The 14455-nt window shown below is 47.5% G+C and overlaps 1 protein-coding gene across 1 annotated transcript; it reads left to right on the top strand.

The window, feature by feature from the left end:
- The first annotated feature begins 496 nt into the window (after positions 1-496).
- LOC134958852 (uncharacterized transmembrane protein DDB_G0289901-like) lies at positions 497-4707 on the top strand. Its single transcript, XM_063941559.1, has 2 exons — positions 497-1692; positions 3198-4707. Exons 1-2 carry the CDS (start codon positions 497-499, stop codon positions 4705-4707), a joined length of 2706 nt encoding a protein of 901 aa, XP_063797629.1.
- Positions 4708-14455: the final 9748 nt, after the last annotated feature.

The raw sequence follows: 14455 nt of genomic DNA, 5'->3' as shown, positions 1-14455 counted from the left end.
AGTATATAATACAGATCCCACTGTCCAGTATACAATGCTGCTCCCACTGTCCAGTATATAATACAGATCCCTTTGTCAATATATACTATAGCTCCCACTGTCCAGTACATAATACTCAGTCCAGTATATAATACAGCTCCCATTGTCAAGTTATACTAGAGCTCACACTGTCCAGTATATAATACAGCTGAGCACACACTGTATATAATATATTTACAACTATATAATACATGTAATACAGGTCCTATTTCTGATTATATAATACAGCTCCCATTGCCCAGTGTATAATGAAGCTGTATTGGCCAGTGAGTATACAGTAAAGCAACCAATAGGAAAAGGTGCATCTACTGTTGGAATATATGTGTACAGGTGGCGGTGGTAGGCAGAGTGTATGTACACACCGGCGGATGCCCCGAGTCAGTGAACAGCCCAGGTCTTTACCAGTGGATGGTTTAGTCATCCATACTCACACTTATGCTCACACAGACTCTTACGCATGGAGCGGAGCACACAGGTCACCAGCCGGGTAGAGGTGCAGGATGCAAGTGGTAACAGTGGTTCTAGTAGCGGTAACAGTGGTTCTAGTAGTGGTAACAGTGGTTCTAGTAGTGGTAACAGTGGTTCTAGTAGCGGTTACAGTGGTTCTAGTAGCAGTGGTTCTAGTAGCGGTAACAGTGGTTCTAGTAGCAGTGGTTCTAGTAGCGGTAACAGTGGTTCTAGTAGTGGTAACAGTGGTTCTAGTAGCGGTAACAGTGGTTCTAGTAGCGGTAACAGTGGTTCTAGTAGTGGTAACAGTGGTTCTAGTAGTGGTAACAGTGGTTTTAGTAGTGGTAACAGTAGTTCTAGTAGTGGTAACAGTGGTTCTAGTAGCGGTAACAGTGGTTCTAGTAGCAGTAACAGTGGTTCTAGTAGCGGTAACAGTGGTTCTAGTAGTGGTAACAGTGGTTCTAGTAGCTGTAACAGTAGTTCTAGTAGTGGTAACAGTGGTTCTAGTAGCGGTAACAGTGGTTCTAGTAGCGGTAACAGTGGTTCTAATAGTGGTAACAGTGGTTCTAGTAGTGGTAACAGTGGTTTTAGTAGTGGTAACAGTGGTTCTAGTAGCAGTAACGGTGGTTCTAGTAGTGGTAACAGTGGTTCTAGTAGCGGTAACAGTGGTCCTAGTAGCGGTAACAGTGGTTCTAGTAGTGGTTCTAGTAGCGGTAACAGTGGTTCTAGTAGCGGTAACAGTGGTTCTAGTAGTGGTAACAGTGGTTCTAGTAGCGGTAACAGTGGTTCTAGTAGTGGTAACGGTGGTTCTAGTAGCGGTAACGGTGGTTCTAGTAGCGGTAACAGTGGTTCTAGTAGTGGTAACAGTGGTTCTAGTAGCGGAAACAGTGGTTCTAGTAGCGGTAACAGTGGTTCTAGTAGCGGTAACAGTGGTTCTAGTAGCGGTAACAGTGGTTCTAGTAGCGGTAACAGTAGTTCTAGTAGCGGTAACAGTGGTTCTAGTAGCGGTAACAGTGGTTCTAGTAGTGGTAACAGTAGTTTTAGTAGTGGTAACAGTAGTTCTAGTAGTGGTAACAGTGGTTCTAGTAGCGGTAACAGTGGTTCTAGTAGCGGTAACAGTGGTTCTAGTAGCGGTAACAGTAGTTCTAGTAGTGGTAACAGTGGTTCTAGTAGCGGTAACAGTGGTTCTAGTAGCGGTATGATAGAGTCAGATATCTACCTTTTAACATTAGCTATATACTAATACCGTGTAGCCGTAATGGCTGCTAAACCACGTGCACATGCTACGCACTCCGTACGCTATTTGCGTATGAAGACCTCGCACGTGGTACGCAAATTAAGTACACACGCTGTGCTGGGTGTACGGAATACCCACAGCGAGCATACACACAGACAGTAACCTTTATAAACTTTAAACACAGAATATGCTTACACTGTAAACCTTAATACCGTGGTACTATAATGGTATAACACTGAACCTTTGTGAGTATGCAAGCTGTTTGAGCAATTGAGATACTCAGAAACCCTTTGTACTAGCTAGAGAGACACAGACACCCTGCTGAGGCTCCAAAACCTTTACTAACGAGCTTTTAGATATATCAAAAGGGGTACACAGTTACAGCTTATACTCTACATGCTAACATCAAATCTAACAGAATAACTACACATAAATACACAATAGCGGCACAATCGCAAATAATAACATACAATGAGAGAGAGAGAGAGAGAACGTGGCATAAATACAGTCAGAGATTAAGAATGGTCACAGAGAGTACTTACACACATAGGAATGAATCGCTGCGCTAGTCCTGGTTACCAGCTCTGGGTTAGTCAATGATGAAAACCGTTGTGGAGAGAAGACTGAGCTGCTTCAGGCTGGCTTGTTCTTATATACACTACATACAGTACACTACAAAGGGACCTATAATCTCATTGTTCATTGGACACAGGAATGTCTCCTCGCATCATAACAAAAGGTCATAGGTTAGTTTGAACAGGTGGGCTGTAACTATATCAAACTGCTCAGGTGGGAGGGAATCTCAGAATTCCCGCCGCATGGATAATGAACTGCAAACATAGGAAATGTCCAGAAACTACTAATGGGCATAACTATATGCAGGAGCGATTAATCTTTACCTAACCAACACCGGATTGTTGCTATTAAAATACTCTTCGGTTAGGTACCAGACACCACTGTTCAACCTTAGTCAGACCCTTTGTATCACGTAAAGAGGGATTCCTCTGTCCAGGGATCAGTTACATTAAACAAACTTACAGTTATTATTAAGGGGAACATTATCTATAAAACACACTATTTGGATTTATTATGTAACGATTGAGTCGCCCGCTAGACGCACACAAACTCTACCGTAAGTGCGCATACCACGCGCCATTGCGCACGGCCGTGAAGGCGCCGTCACGCAGCTGTGAATATGCGCACGCACGGGAGAGAACGTGCACGTGCAGCGGGCAAGCGCATGGGGTGAATATATGGCAACGTGTAGCATGATATTTTTCCGACTTTGACAGGTAACAGTGGTTCTAGTAGCGGTAACAGTGGTTCTAGTAGTGGTAACAGTGGTTCTAGTAGTGGTAACAGTGGTTTTAGTAGTGGTAACAGTGGTTCTAGTAGCGGTAACAGTGGTTCTAGTAGTGGTAACAGTGGTTCTAGTAGCGGTAGGTTCTAGTAGCGGTAACGGTGGTTCTTGTAGCGGTAACGGTGGTTCTAGTAGCGGTAACAGTGGTTCTAGTAGCGGTAACAGTGGTTCTAGTAGCGGTAACGGGGGTTCTAGTAGCAGTAACGGTGGTTCTAGTAGCGGTAACAGTGGTTCTAGTAGCGGTAACAGTGGTTCTAGTGGCGGTAACAGTGGTTCTAGTAGCGGTAACGTTGGTTCTAGTAGTGGTAACAGTGGTTCTAGTAGTGGTAACAGTGGTTCTAGTAGTGGTAACGGTGGTTCTAGTAGCGGTAACGGTGGTTCTAGTAGCGGTAACAGTGGTTCTAGTAGTGGTAACAGTGGTTTTAGTAGTGGTAACAGTGGTTCTAGTAGTGGTAACGGTGGTTCTAGTAGCAGTAACGGTGGTTCTAGTAGCGGTAACGGTGGTTCTAGTAGCGGTAACGGTGGTTCTAGTAGCGGTAACGGTGGTTCTAGTAGTGGTAACAGTGGTTCTAGTAGTGGTAACAGTGGTTTTAGTAGTGGTAACAGTGGTTCTAGTAGTGGTAACGGTGGTTCTAGTAGCAGTAACGGTGGTTCTAGTAGCGGTAACGGTGGTTCTAGTAGCGGTAACGGGGGTTCTAGTAGCGGTAACGGTGGTTCTAGTAGCGGTAACAGTGGTTCTAGTAGCGGTAACAGTGGTTCTAGTGGCGGTAACGGTGGTTCTAGTAGCGGTAACGGTGGTTCTAGTAGTGGTAACAGTGGTTCTAGTAGTGGTAACGGTGGTTCTAGTAGTGGTAACGGTGGTTCTAGTAGCGGTAACGGTGGTTCTAGTAGCGGTAACAGTGGTTCTAGTAGTGGTAACAGTGGTTTTAGTAGTGGTAACAGTGGTTCTAGTAGTGGTAACGGTGGTTCTAGTAGCAGTAACGGTGGTTCTAGTAGCGGTAACGGTGGTTCTAGTAGCGGTAACGGTGGTTCTAGTAGCGGTAACAGTGGTTCTAGTAGCGGTAACAGTGGTTCTAGTAGCGGTAACAGTGGTTTTAGTAGCGGTAACAGTGGTTTTAGTAGCGGTAACAGTGGTTCTAGTAGCGGTAACGGTGGTTCTAGTAGCGGTAACGGTGGTTCTAGTAGCGGTAACGGTGGTTCTAGTAGCGGTAACAGTGGTTTTAGTAGCGGTAACAGAGGTTCTAGTAGCGGTAACAGAGGTTCTAGTAGCGGTAACAGTGGTTCTAGTAGCGGTAACAGTGGTTCTAGTAGCGGTAACAGTGGTTCTAGTAGCGGTAACAGTGGTTCTAGTAGCGGTAACAGTGGTCCTAGTAGCGGTAACAGTGGTTCTAGTAGTGGTAACAGTGGTTTTAGTAGTGGTAACAGTGGTTCTAGTAGCGGTAACCGTGGTTCTAGTAGCGGTAACAGTGGTTCTTCTAGTAGCAGTAACAGTGGTTCTAGTAGCGGTAACAGTGGTTCTAGTAGTGGTAACAGTGGTTCTAGTAGCGGTAACAGTGGTTCTAGTAGCGGTAACAGTAGTTCTAGTAGCGGTAACAGTGGTTCTAGTAGCGGTAACTGGTTCTAGTAGCGGTAACAGTGGTTCTAGTAGTGGTAACAGTGGTTCTAGTAGCGGTAACAGTGGTTCTAGTAGCGGTAACAGTGGTTTTAGTAGCGGTAACAGTGGTTTTAGTAGCGGTAACCGTGGTTCTAGTAGCGGTAACAGTGGTTCTAGTAGTGGTAACAGTGGTTCTAGTAGCGGTAACAGTGGTTCTAGTAGCGGTAACAGTGGTTCTAGTAGCGGTAACAGTGGTTCTTGAGGGATGCAATAGCTGTAATCTCTGGGTCTCTCTGGAGGTTAATGGAAGACATCACTGACACAGTGACAAGATGGTGACGCACATGAGTAGAAGAAAGGTCGACGGCCATCTTGGTTAGGGATTTGGTGCCTTCCTGTAAGAACCTAAACATGGACGCAGTAATGCTTTCCAACTTCAGCAGCTACCGCATACTGTATAATTGCCATGGTGCTTTGAATAAAGATATTGGCCCCATTTATCAAGCCTTGCAGAGATAAAGTACCAGCCAACTAGCTCCTATCTGCCATGTCACAGGCTGTGTTTGAATAATGACAGTTAGGAGCTGATTGGCTGGTATTTTATCACTGTACTATTTATCACTCTACAAGCCTTGATAAATCTGTGTCATTGCATGAAGATTATATATAATTCCAGGTTACTCCATTGCTATTATACTGGAAATTGCAATACCTATACTTAGCCCAGAGTTCAGTCAATACACCATCACTGGACTATGCCTATCTGAGAACGTGGCGTAAGTGTAGATGCTGTGGAAATGTCTACAATATAACATTACCCATGTTTGATGCACCTAATTTGTGGCAAGCGCAGTCAAAACCGCGCAAGATACACAGGTGTCTCCGCATCTGCCCCATTGCTCTGCTTCATCCAGTAATATACTCAGGAGCGGATCTAGGCACGGGCAAGCCGGGCGAGTGACCAGGGCGCTGCGGCACGCGGGTGCGGCCGCAGTCACCATGCAGGCGCCCACCACCCACCCACACACACCCCGCATCCCGCACTCTGGCTGCAGCAGGCGCCGTGGGATGTGTGGGCGCCCACTGCAGCCGGTGCCATTGTCAGACGCTAGAGGTCATAACTGACCTCTAGTGTCAGTGCAGTGCTATGGGAGAGACGTCATGATGTCTCTCCCAAAGAGAGGAGTGGATGGCCAGAGATGGAGCAGCAGCGGTCGGCAAGCAGGAGTGGGGCTGGTGAGTATTGTTTTTATTTTATTTTTGTGTTTGTAAGTGGCGCAACTAGGGGGCATAACTACAGGGGTACATCTACAGGGAGCACAACTACTGGGGCAAATCTCCAGGGGGCAATTCTACTGTGGGCTCAACTACGGGGGGCACAACTACTGGGGGCAAATCTACTGGGGGTACAACTACAGGGTGCACAACTTCTGGGGGCAAATCTACTGGGGTCACAGCTACAAGGGGCACAACTACAATGGGCATAACTGTGGCCATGCCCCTTCCCTATGAAGCCACGCCCTTATTTTTGATGCCCTGTTTTACCTGCCGGGGGGGGGGGGGGGGCTGGGCGCCACAGAAAATGTTTGCCCTGGGCTCCACAAGGTCTAGAACCGGCCCTAAATATACTGTATACACATACTGTATATATTCTTTGTATATAACATGTTCTGGTTACTGGATATTATCCGGTTAAATGACTCCTCTATCCAGATATGTATATATCATCAGATCTCATCTACAATCCGCCTGAAAACCAGCACAGATTTTTATTATGATTATTATCATTAGAAGTTCGGTACGATATATCACATTTTTGTTGGAGAAGTAATGTAGAATAAATCAGAGTTAAAACCTGCAACACGCCAAGGAAGCAAATTAGGAATAAACAGCAATATACACATCTATGGAAAGTTAATAAGTTAATATTCCGGCACAGTCTGACATGAAATTAAACAAGTCTAAGTCAACAAATCAAAGATTATACTCACAGGATAAGAATGGAAATAAAAAGCAAATATAAACCTTAAAAAAAAAAAAGAGTCTGAATTTATAATAACACTAAAAGAATTTGCAGCCGAGAGATAAAATATCATGGGCATAAAAAGGCAGAAAAATTGCAGCCTTCTAAATATCAAAAGGGTCATTAAAAAAGTATGATCTTCCATTACTGAGAACATCTGTGCCAATGGTCTAAATGAAATGAGAAGTTTGGAAATAAAAATCAATAAGATAAACAGCCAGTCCGTATTTATGCGCTTCTTTTTAATATTATTTTTTAATTTTGTAAGTGTTAGAAGTGAAGACTTCAAAGTGAGTTCAGTCCTTGCAACACTTCAAGCAAGAGCGGTAGGTTTTGTAGTTGTTTTGCTTTGTGAAACGCGTCGGTTTCCTGACCTGCACTCACCAGCTGTGGTAAATCATTTACATTATAATTCTGCTTTTGTTCTGCCTGAGTCTTTTGAAATTCCTGACTTGCGAGTCTGTCTTCAAAATTCCAATCATGAAAAACCAAACATACTCTGATAAACAGTTACAGACAATTAAAGTGGAAAATACCCTGTTTAGAAGTGGAGTTTATTTCACTGTAGGCTTTTAATAAAACATTTTGTTGAGTAAATTAATACTAAGCTTTCATCGGACCCCGACAGAACAATGCTGTTTGAGAGGAATGAGCTACATTTGAGTTAATCTGACAAAATGTTGGTGGTTCTTAAAACCACTGATGGTTCAAAAGGCATATCCTGGCTTCACTGCCTTTGAAGAACCTGTCAGGAAGGTCACTGCCATATGGCACATGAGGTGGCCCGCATGCCCCTCTCTTGAGGTTACTGCTGCAAGTTGTACCAGTTTCTACCAGCGATGATGCTCCCATTTTGGTTCGATGCTATAGACCATCTTATTCTAAAAAAGTTCAACTCAAAAACATTAATGGGGGTATTTATCAAGCCATGGAGATAAAGTGGAGAGAGATAAAACGACTCTCTTTTTACAGGCTATGTTTTACAAAATGACAGGAGTTGATTGGTTAGGGCTTTACCGTCCTCCACTTTATCTCCCTCCATGCTTTGATAAATACCCCCTGATTGAGAAACTGCAAAAAACAAAAGTGTTAATAGTGCAGAAGTAGGTATTTATCCATTTAGTGTGTTTCAAACAACCAATTCACTCCCAGGTCTTGAAGTACACCCATGACAGGGGAAGGCACCAAATTTTGCAAATTTGATGGCAGCCCAAAACGTGGCTAGAAAAAATAAAAATGTAGCTTTGAAGTAAAAATTACTGCCACTTGCGGCCAGGGGATCCGGTCAAAGTCCTGGCAGTCGTGATCTCAGCAGTCAAAGTGCCAACACCGAATCCCTCCCTTACTGCAGCCTAACCCTCCCCGGTGGTGCCTAACCTCCCCTCCCAGCAGCCTAAACCTAACCCTCCCCCCGGCAGCCTAACCCTAACCTTCCCTAGGGGTGCCTAACCCAAACCCCCCTTCCCGCAGCCTAAACCTATCCCCCCTTCCCGAGTTATACAGGCACACACCACTGGATGACTCACTATGACCACCAGCCCAGTTACTTACCAGTGGTATTGCTTTAGTGATACATAGCAGGTACTCACTGTTACATGTAAACTGGTGATGGAGTGGAGATTGGGCAGAGCAAGGTTTCATGCAGCTCACCAGCTGATAAGTGTATGCTGCAAACGGGTAGTGGTGCATGGACACTGGAAACTTTCTTGATAGCAGGTAATCACAGGTTTCTTAGAAACTAAGACTTCCACTGGGCATTCTTTTTTTTCTTTTTTTTTAAGGTATAACATTTTAATTAATGCATCGCTTCACATTACAATAATAGTTGCACTATTAAGAAAAAGGTAACATGTATATACATATAGCATCACAGGTTAACCCCCCCCCCCTCCCAAAATAACAGTTGTATCGGTCCAAGATACAGACCGAGCATGAATGCTTACCAAGTAACAATGTCATATTATTATTAACATGTGCTTTCCCATAGATATCGTCTCCACTGTACATTCTTAACACAGTCTCTCACTCAGTTCCAAGGCGGCACTGCACATGCTCAGTAGAGCTCTCGGTGGCCATCTTGGTATACGGCATTAATCCTCCCTGAAGGAACCCTTCACTGGAAGGAAATGTTACCAGTGGAGTACCCCAGGGATCTGTACTTGGACCAGTGCTTTTTAATATCTTTATTGGTGACATTGCAAAAGGATTTAAAGGGAAAGTATGCCTTTTTGCAGATGACACAAACGTATGCAACAGGGTAGACACACCAGGTGGGGTAACACAAATGACTGAGGAGCTAGGTAGACTAGAGGAAGCTTAATGCCAAAAAATGCAAAATCGTGCACTTGGGGCTCAAAAATCCAAAGGCTATATATAATATTATTGGCATTATACTGGAAATTACTGAGGAGGAAAGGGATCTAGGAGTCACTATTTCAGGTGACATAAAGGCTAAATATAGTATTAATGGCACTATACTGGAAACTACTGAGGAGGAAAGGGATCTAGGAGTCACTATTTCAGGTGACATAAAGGATAAATATAGTATTAATGGCACTATACTGGAAACTACTGAGGAGGAAAGGGATCTAGGAGTCACTATCTCAGGTGACATAAAGGATAAATATAGTATTAATGGCACTCTACTGGGAATTACTGAGGAGGAAAGGGATCTAGGAGTCACTATTTCAGGTGACATAAAGGATAAATATAGTATTAATGGTGCTATACTGGAAACTACTGAGGAGGAAAGGGATCTAGGAGTCACTATTTCAGGTGACATAAAGGATAAATATAGTATTAATGGTGCTATACTGGAAACTACTGAGGAGGAAAGGGATCTAGGAGTCACTATCTCAGGTGACATAAAGGATAAATATAGTATTAACTAGGTGCTTCATCGCGCCCTACGGGTGCTCTTCACACCACCGCAAGGGGCTACGCCCCCTTAACCCTTGCATGCCTTTCTGGGGTTTAATATTTGTATTATATGGAGTATTACCTGCATTCCTTTGTTAGTGGTTAAATATTGCACAATGAAAGGGCGTGCGATGGTGAAGGAGGCGCAGCCCCTTGCGACGGCGTGAACAGCACCTGCAGGGCACGATGTACAGAATGTAGCGGGTGCGGGGGGGACTGCGGATGGTGTCTGTAGATGCTGCGGGTGGAGGGGAGGCAGAAGTGGGGGTGGGGCCCGGATGGGGAAGGTTCGGGAGGTGCTGCGCGTGGGGGAGGGGCAGAGGAGTGGGGGATGCAGATGGGGGAGGGGTTTGGAGGCACTGCAGGGTGGGGGAGGGGCAGGGGTGCCACGGGTGGGAGAGGGGCAGGTGTGGGGATGTTGTGGATGGGTGAAGGGTTCCGGAGGTGCTGTGGGATGGGTGTGCCGGGGGTTGGGTAGGGGACCGCAGGCACCATGGGTAGGGTAGGGGCAGGTACGGGTGTTGCGGCGGATGGGAAAGGAGGTCCGGAGGTGCTGCAGGTGGTGGAGGGGCAGGTGCGGGGGTGCCATTGGTGGGGGAGGGGTGGGTGAAGGGGGGACCGCTGATGGAGGAGGGTGTCTGCAGATGCTGCGGGTGGAGGGGGGCAGGTGTGGGGGGAGACGTATAAGGGGGGTGAATGGTGGAAGGGGCCTGGAGGTGCTGTGGGTGGTGAAGGGGTGGAGGAGTGGGAGCCACGGGTGGTGTAGGGGGTCTGGAGGCACAGCATGTGGGGGAGGGGTGGAGTGCCGCATGTGGTGGAGGGGAAGGTGCGGAGGTGTAGTGCATTGGGGAGAGGTCTGGAGGCGCTGCGGGTACTGTACATGCCATAAAAGGTAGTTGGAGGGTATGCAGTAACAGGGCCAGGACAGGGGTGACAGGGTCAGTACAGGGTTGACGGGGCCAGGACAGGGGTGACGGTGCCAGGACAGGGGTGACGGGGCCAGGACAGGGGTGACGGGGCCAGGACAGGGGTGACGGGGCCAGGACAGGGGTGACAGGGACAGGATAGGGGTGACAGGGCCAGGGTAGGGGCGGCAGGACCAGGACAGGGGTGACGGGGCCAGTATAGGGTTGACATGGCAAGCACAGGGGTGACAGGGCCAGGATAGGGGTAACAGGGCCAGCATAAGGGTGACAGGGCCAGGATAAGGGTGAAAGGGCCAGGATAAGGGTGAAAGGGCCAGAATAAGGGTGGCAGGGCAAGGCCAGGGGTGACAGGGACATTTCAGAACACAGGGCATGGGAGAGATTGGTATTAGGGACAAAACAGTGGTGACAGACAGATGTGTCTTACCGGAGTCACTGCTGCTGGCTGCTGCTGTTCCATTCCAACCTGTTGGGATCTGCTGCTGCTGGAGACTTGGCATGGCTGACTCTCTCAGGCTGGAGTCCTGCTTTCTCTGCCAGTCCGCATCCCTCCCCCCCTCCTCAGTCACACACCGCAGACCTCGCGCAGCTGCCGGGCACTGTGGTAAGGTGAGACTGGAAATGACTGGTTAGCCCCCAGGAGATGCTGCGGCTGGAGGGAGGAGGGGGTCATAGCATGCACGTGGCGCGGACCTCACGGCTTCCGGGCACTGTGGTAAGGGGAGACTGGGAGTGACTGGTTAGCTCCCAGGAGACGCTGCGGCTGGAGGGAGGAGTGGGTCAGAGCCTGCAAGCAGCTCGGATTTCTGCAGCGCTACCCGCCAGCTAAAGTGTGTGAATGAGCTGGGCGCACTCCACTGCGGGTGGCAGCGCTGCAGCTAGCGGTGGGGTTGCCGGGGCTGGAGATAACAGAGGCAGTATGGAACCTGCACAGCGGCAGGTGCCCCACTAAACTGCAGCTAAGAAGCGTGGAGTGTGTCAGAAAGTGACGCTCCTCCGCACCAGAGAGACCCTGCTGAGTATGCCGATGTGGGGGGTCAAGCACACAGTGAGCCGGTGCCCGTCTGTCTGTATGACATACCCCTCGCACACCCCCATACCTCCCAAATGTCCCGATTTTCGCGGGACAGTCCCATTTTTTGGGGTCTGTCCCGCTGTCCCATCCGCGGGTCGCAGTGTCCGGCGGTGGGGGGGGGCAGTTGGAAAGCTCCTGTACTCGCTGTTCTGCTTAGCAGAGCAGCGGTGAATAGTGGAGACAGAGGGAGAGGGGGCATCAGGGGGTACGGATTACGGGGGGGGGGGGTTCCAGCAGCAGAGCCGGATTAAGGGGGGGGGGTGGCCAGGGGATACGTACCGTTGGCCCCACAGTTTTAGGGGGCCCCCCGGCTGGAGTGGCTCTGTCCCAGCTCAGAAGCTCCCCCCATCCTGCCAACAACAGCGGCAGCATTGTGCTACAGTCAGCACACGCTGCTGCATATTGGCAGGTCTGTGGTGTTGCAGGGAGGCAGCAGTCTCCCTGCTTTCTTCTCCCTGTGCGGGTGTGTAGGGGGAGCGACCACGTCCTCTGGATTTAGCCCTAGCTGAGGGGTCAAAATCCCATAAAAAAAATAAAAAACGGAATTTGCATAAGGGGGCGTGGCCGCGCGGGCGCGATTAGGCCACGCCCCCAACCCACAGCAGGCACAGCAATGAGATAGGGCTCCCCTGTCTCAAGTGCCCTGGGCCCCCCGGACTCATAATCAGCCCCTGGGGGCATGCCAGCAACTCACAGAGCGCTGGGCAAGCCCCCTCACTGACGAAAACGGGGGCCCTCCCGTGAAGCCACGCCCCCTTTTCGCTGAGTGTTTCCCTCCTTCTGCCTGGAGAAAGCTCCTGCAGAAAGCTGGGAGGTATGCACCCCTGCCTGTGACATGCCCAATGCCCATGCTATCTGCTTCTGCTCCTAGTCTCCTGTAGATTTGGCCAGATCTCTGTGACTCATTTGAATAACTCCGCCCACTGTTGTGACTCCGCCCAGCGTTAGCAAATGAATCACAAGGTCACAGAATAGGGCTATTATATAGGAGACGGCACTATACTGGAACTACTGAGGAGGAAAGGGATCTAGGAGTCACTATCTCAGGTGACATAAAGGCAGGTAAGCAATGTAACACAGCAATGAGGAAGACTAGTCAGATGCTTGGCTGCATTGGTAGAGGAATCAGCAGCAGCAGCAGAAAGAAGTAATAATGCCACTGTATAGGTCATTGGTACGGCCTCATCTAGAATACTGTGTTCAATTCTGGAGGCCATATCTTCAGAAGGATATTAATACATTAGAGACTGTACAAAGAAGGACAACTAAAATGGTGCATGGCCTACATCACAAAACATACCCAGAAAGATTATAAAATATCAATATGTATAGTTTGGAGCAAAGAAGGGAAAGGGGAGACATGATACTTTCACATATATCAAGGGTTTTAACAAAGTCCAGGAGGGAAACATTCTCCAAATGAAGAGAAGCAATAGGACACGAGGACATGCACTGAGACTGGAGGGGGGGGGGGGAGTTTCAGGGGAAATTTAAGGATAAATTACTTCACAGAAAGAGTAGTGGACAAGTGGAATAGCCTCCCATCAGAGGTGGTAGAGGCTAAGACAGTAGAGCAATGTAAACATGCATGGGATAGACATATGGATATCCTTACAAAGAAATAAGGATCAAATAAGGTTTGAGATAAAAATATAGTAAAAAAAAAAGGGACAGACTAGATGGGCCAAGTGGTTCTTATCTGCCGACAAATTCTATGTTTCTATGGAAAGGAAGACTGGAGTCTGTGCAGTAGCGCGCTCTTCTTTCAACAGAGGGCAAATTTGTGATCCTTGCTTTGCGGAAACAGCACACAACTATTTTCATTCCACAAGAACGTTTGAATTTTGGACTCTGAGCTGGTGAAGATCATGTCTTGTCCTATTTGGTTACTGGGGCACATTATGCACATTGCTCCATTAGCCGAGAGGCCCATTTGTAAATATTGTTGTGGTTCACTGCGCACTGAGACCTATTGTACGGACAAGCTGCTGCACTTTCAGGTGACCAACCAGAAAAAGTATTTTGCAATAGTAGGATAGTGCTGCGCTCAGTCCTAACTAGTGTCAGATTAGTGTGTTGGATCAATTGTTGTTATGTGGACCCCTCCACACAGTGGATAAGCGTTTCTTGTGGTCATAAATGAAATAAATATGTGATACGTTTATCCAATTGATAATTAACAAGCTGTGAGTGTATAGGTATTAACATAATATTTATTCAATGAATAACTTTGGTTGTACTAGACGGTACAGCAGCATAAAGTCTTTCTTGGTAACGGTTAATACCTATACACTCACAGCTTGTTAATTATCAATTGGATAAACGTATCACATATTTATTTCATTTATGACCACAAGAAACGCTTATCCATTTGTAAATATACTTTCTCTTACATCCTAGAGGATGCTGGGGACTCCGTAAGGACCATGGGGAATAGACGGGCTCCACAGGAGACATGGGCACTAAAAAGAACTTTAGGTATGGGTGTGCACTGGCTCCTCCCTCTATGCCCCTCCTCCAGACCTCAGTTTGATACTGTGCCCAGAGGAGATGGGTGCACTACAGGGAGCTCTCCTGAGCTTCCTGAAAAGAAAGTATTTTGTTAGGTTTTTTATTTTCAGGGAGACCTGCTGGCAACAGGCTCCCTGCATCGTGGGACATAGGAGAGAGAAGCAGACCTACTTAAATGCTAGGCTCTGATTCTTAGGCTACTGGGCACCATTAGCTCCAGAGGGAGTCAGAACGCAGGTCTTCCCTAGCGGTTCGTCCCGGAGCCGCGCCGCCATCCTCCTCGCAGAGCCGGAAGATAGAAGCCGGGTGAGTATAGGAAGGCAG

Source organism: Pseudophryne corroboree, chromosome 9 (genome assembly GCF_028390025.1).
Source record: "Pseudophryne corroboree isolate aPseCor3 chromosome 9, aPseCor3.hap2, whole genome shotgun sequence".
NCBI classification, from domain to species: Eukaryota; Metazoa; Chordata; class Amphibia; order Anura; family Myobatrachidae; genus Pseudophryne; species Pseudophryne corroboree.
The sequence above is the reverse complement of the archived record's forward strand: the minus strand, read 5'-3'. Positions and strand labels throughout refer to the sequence as shown.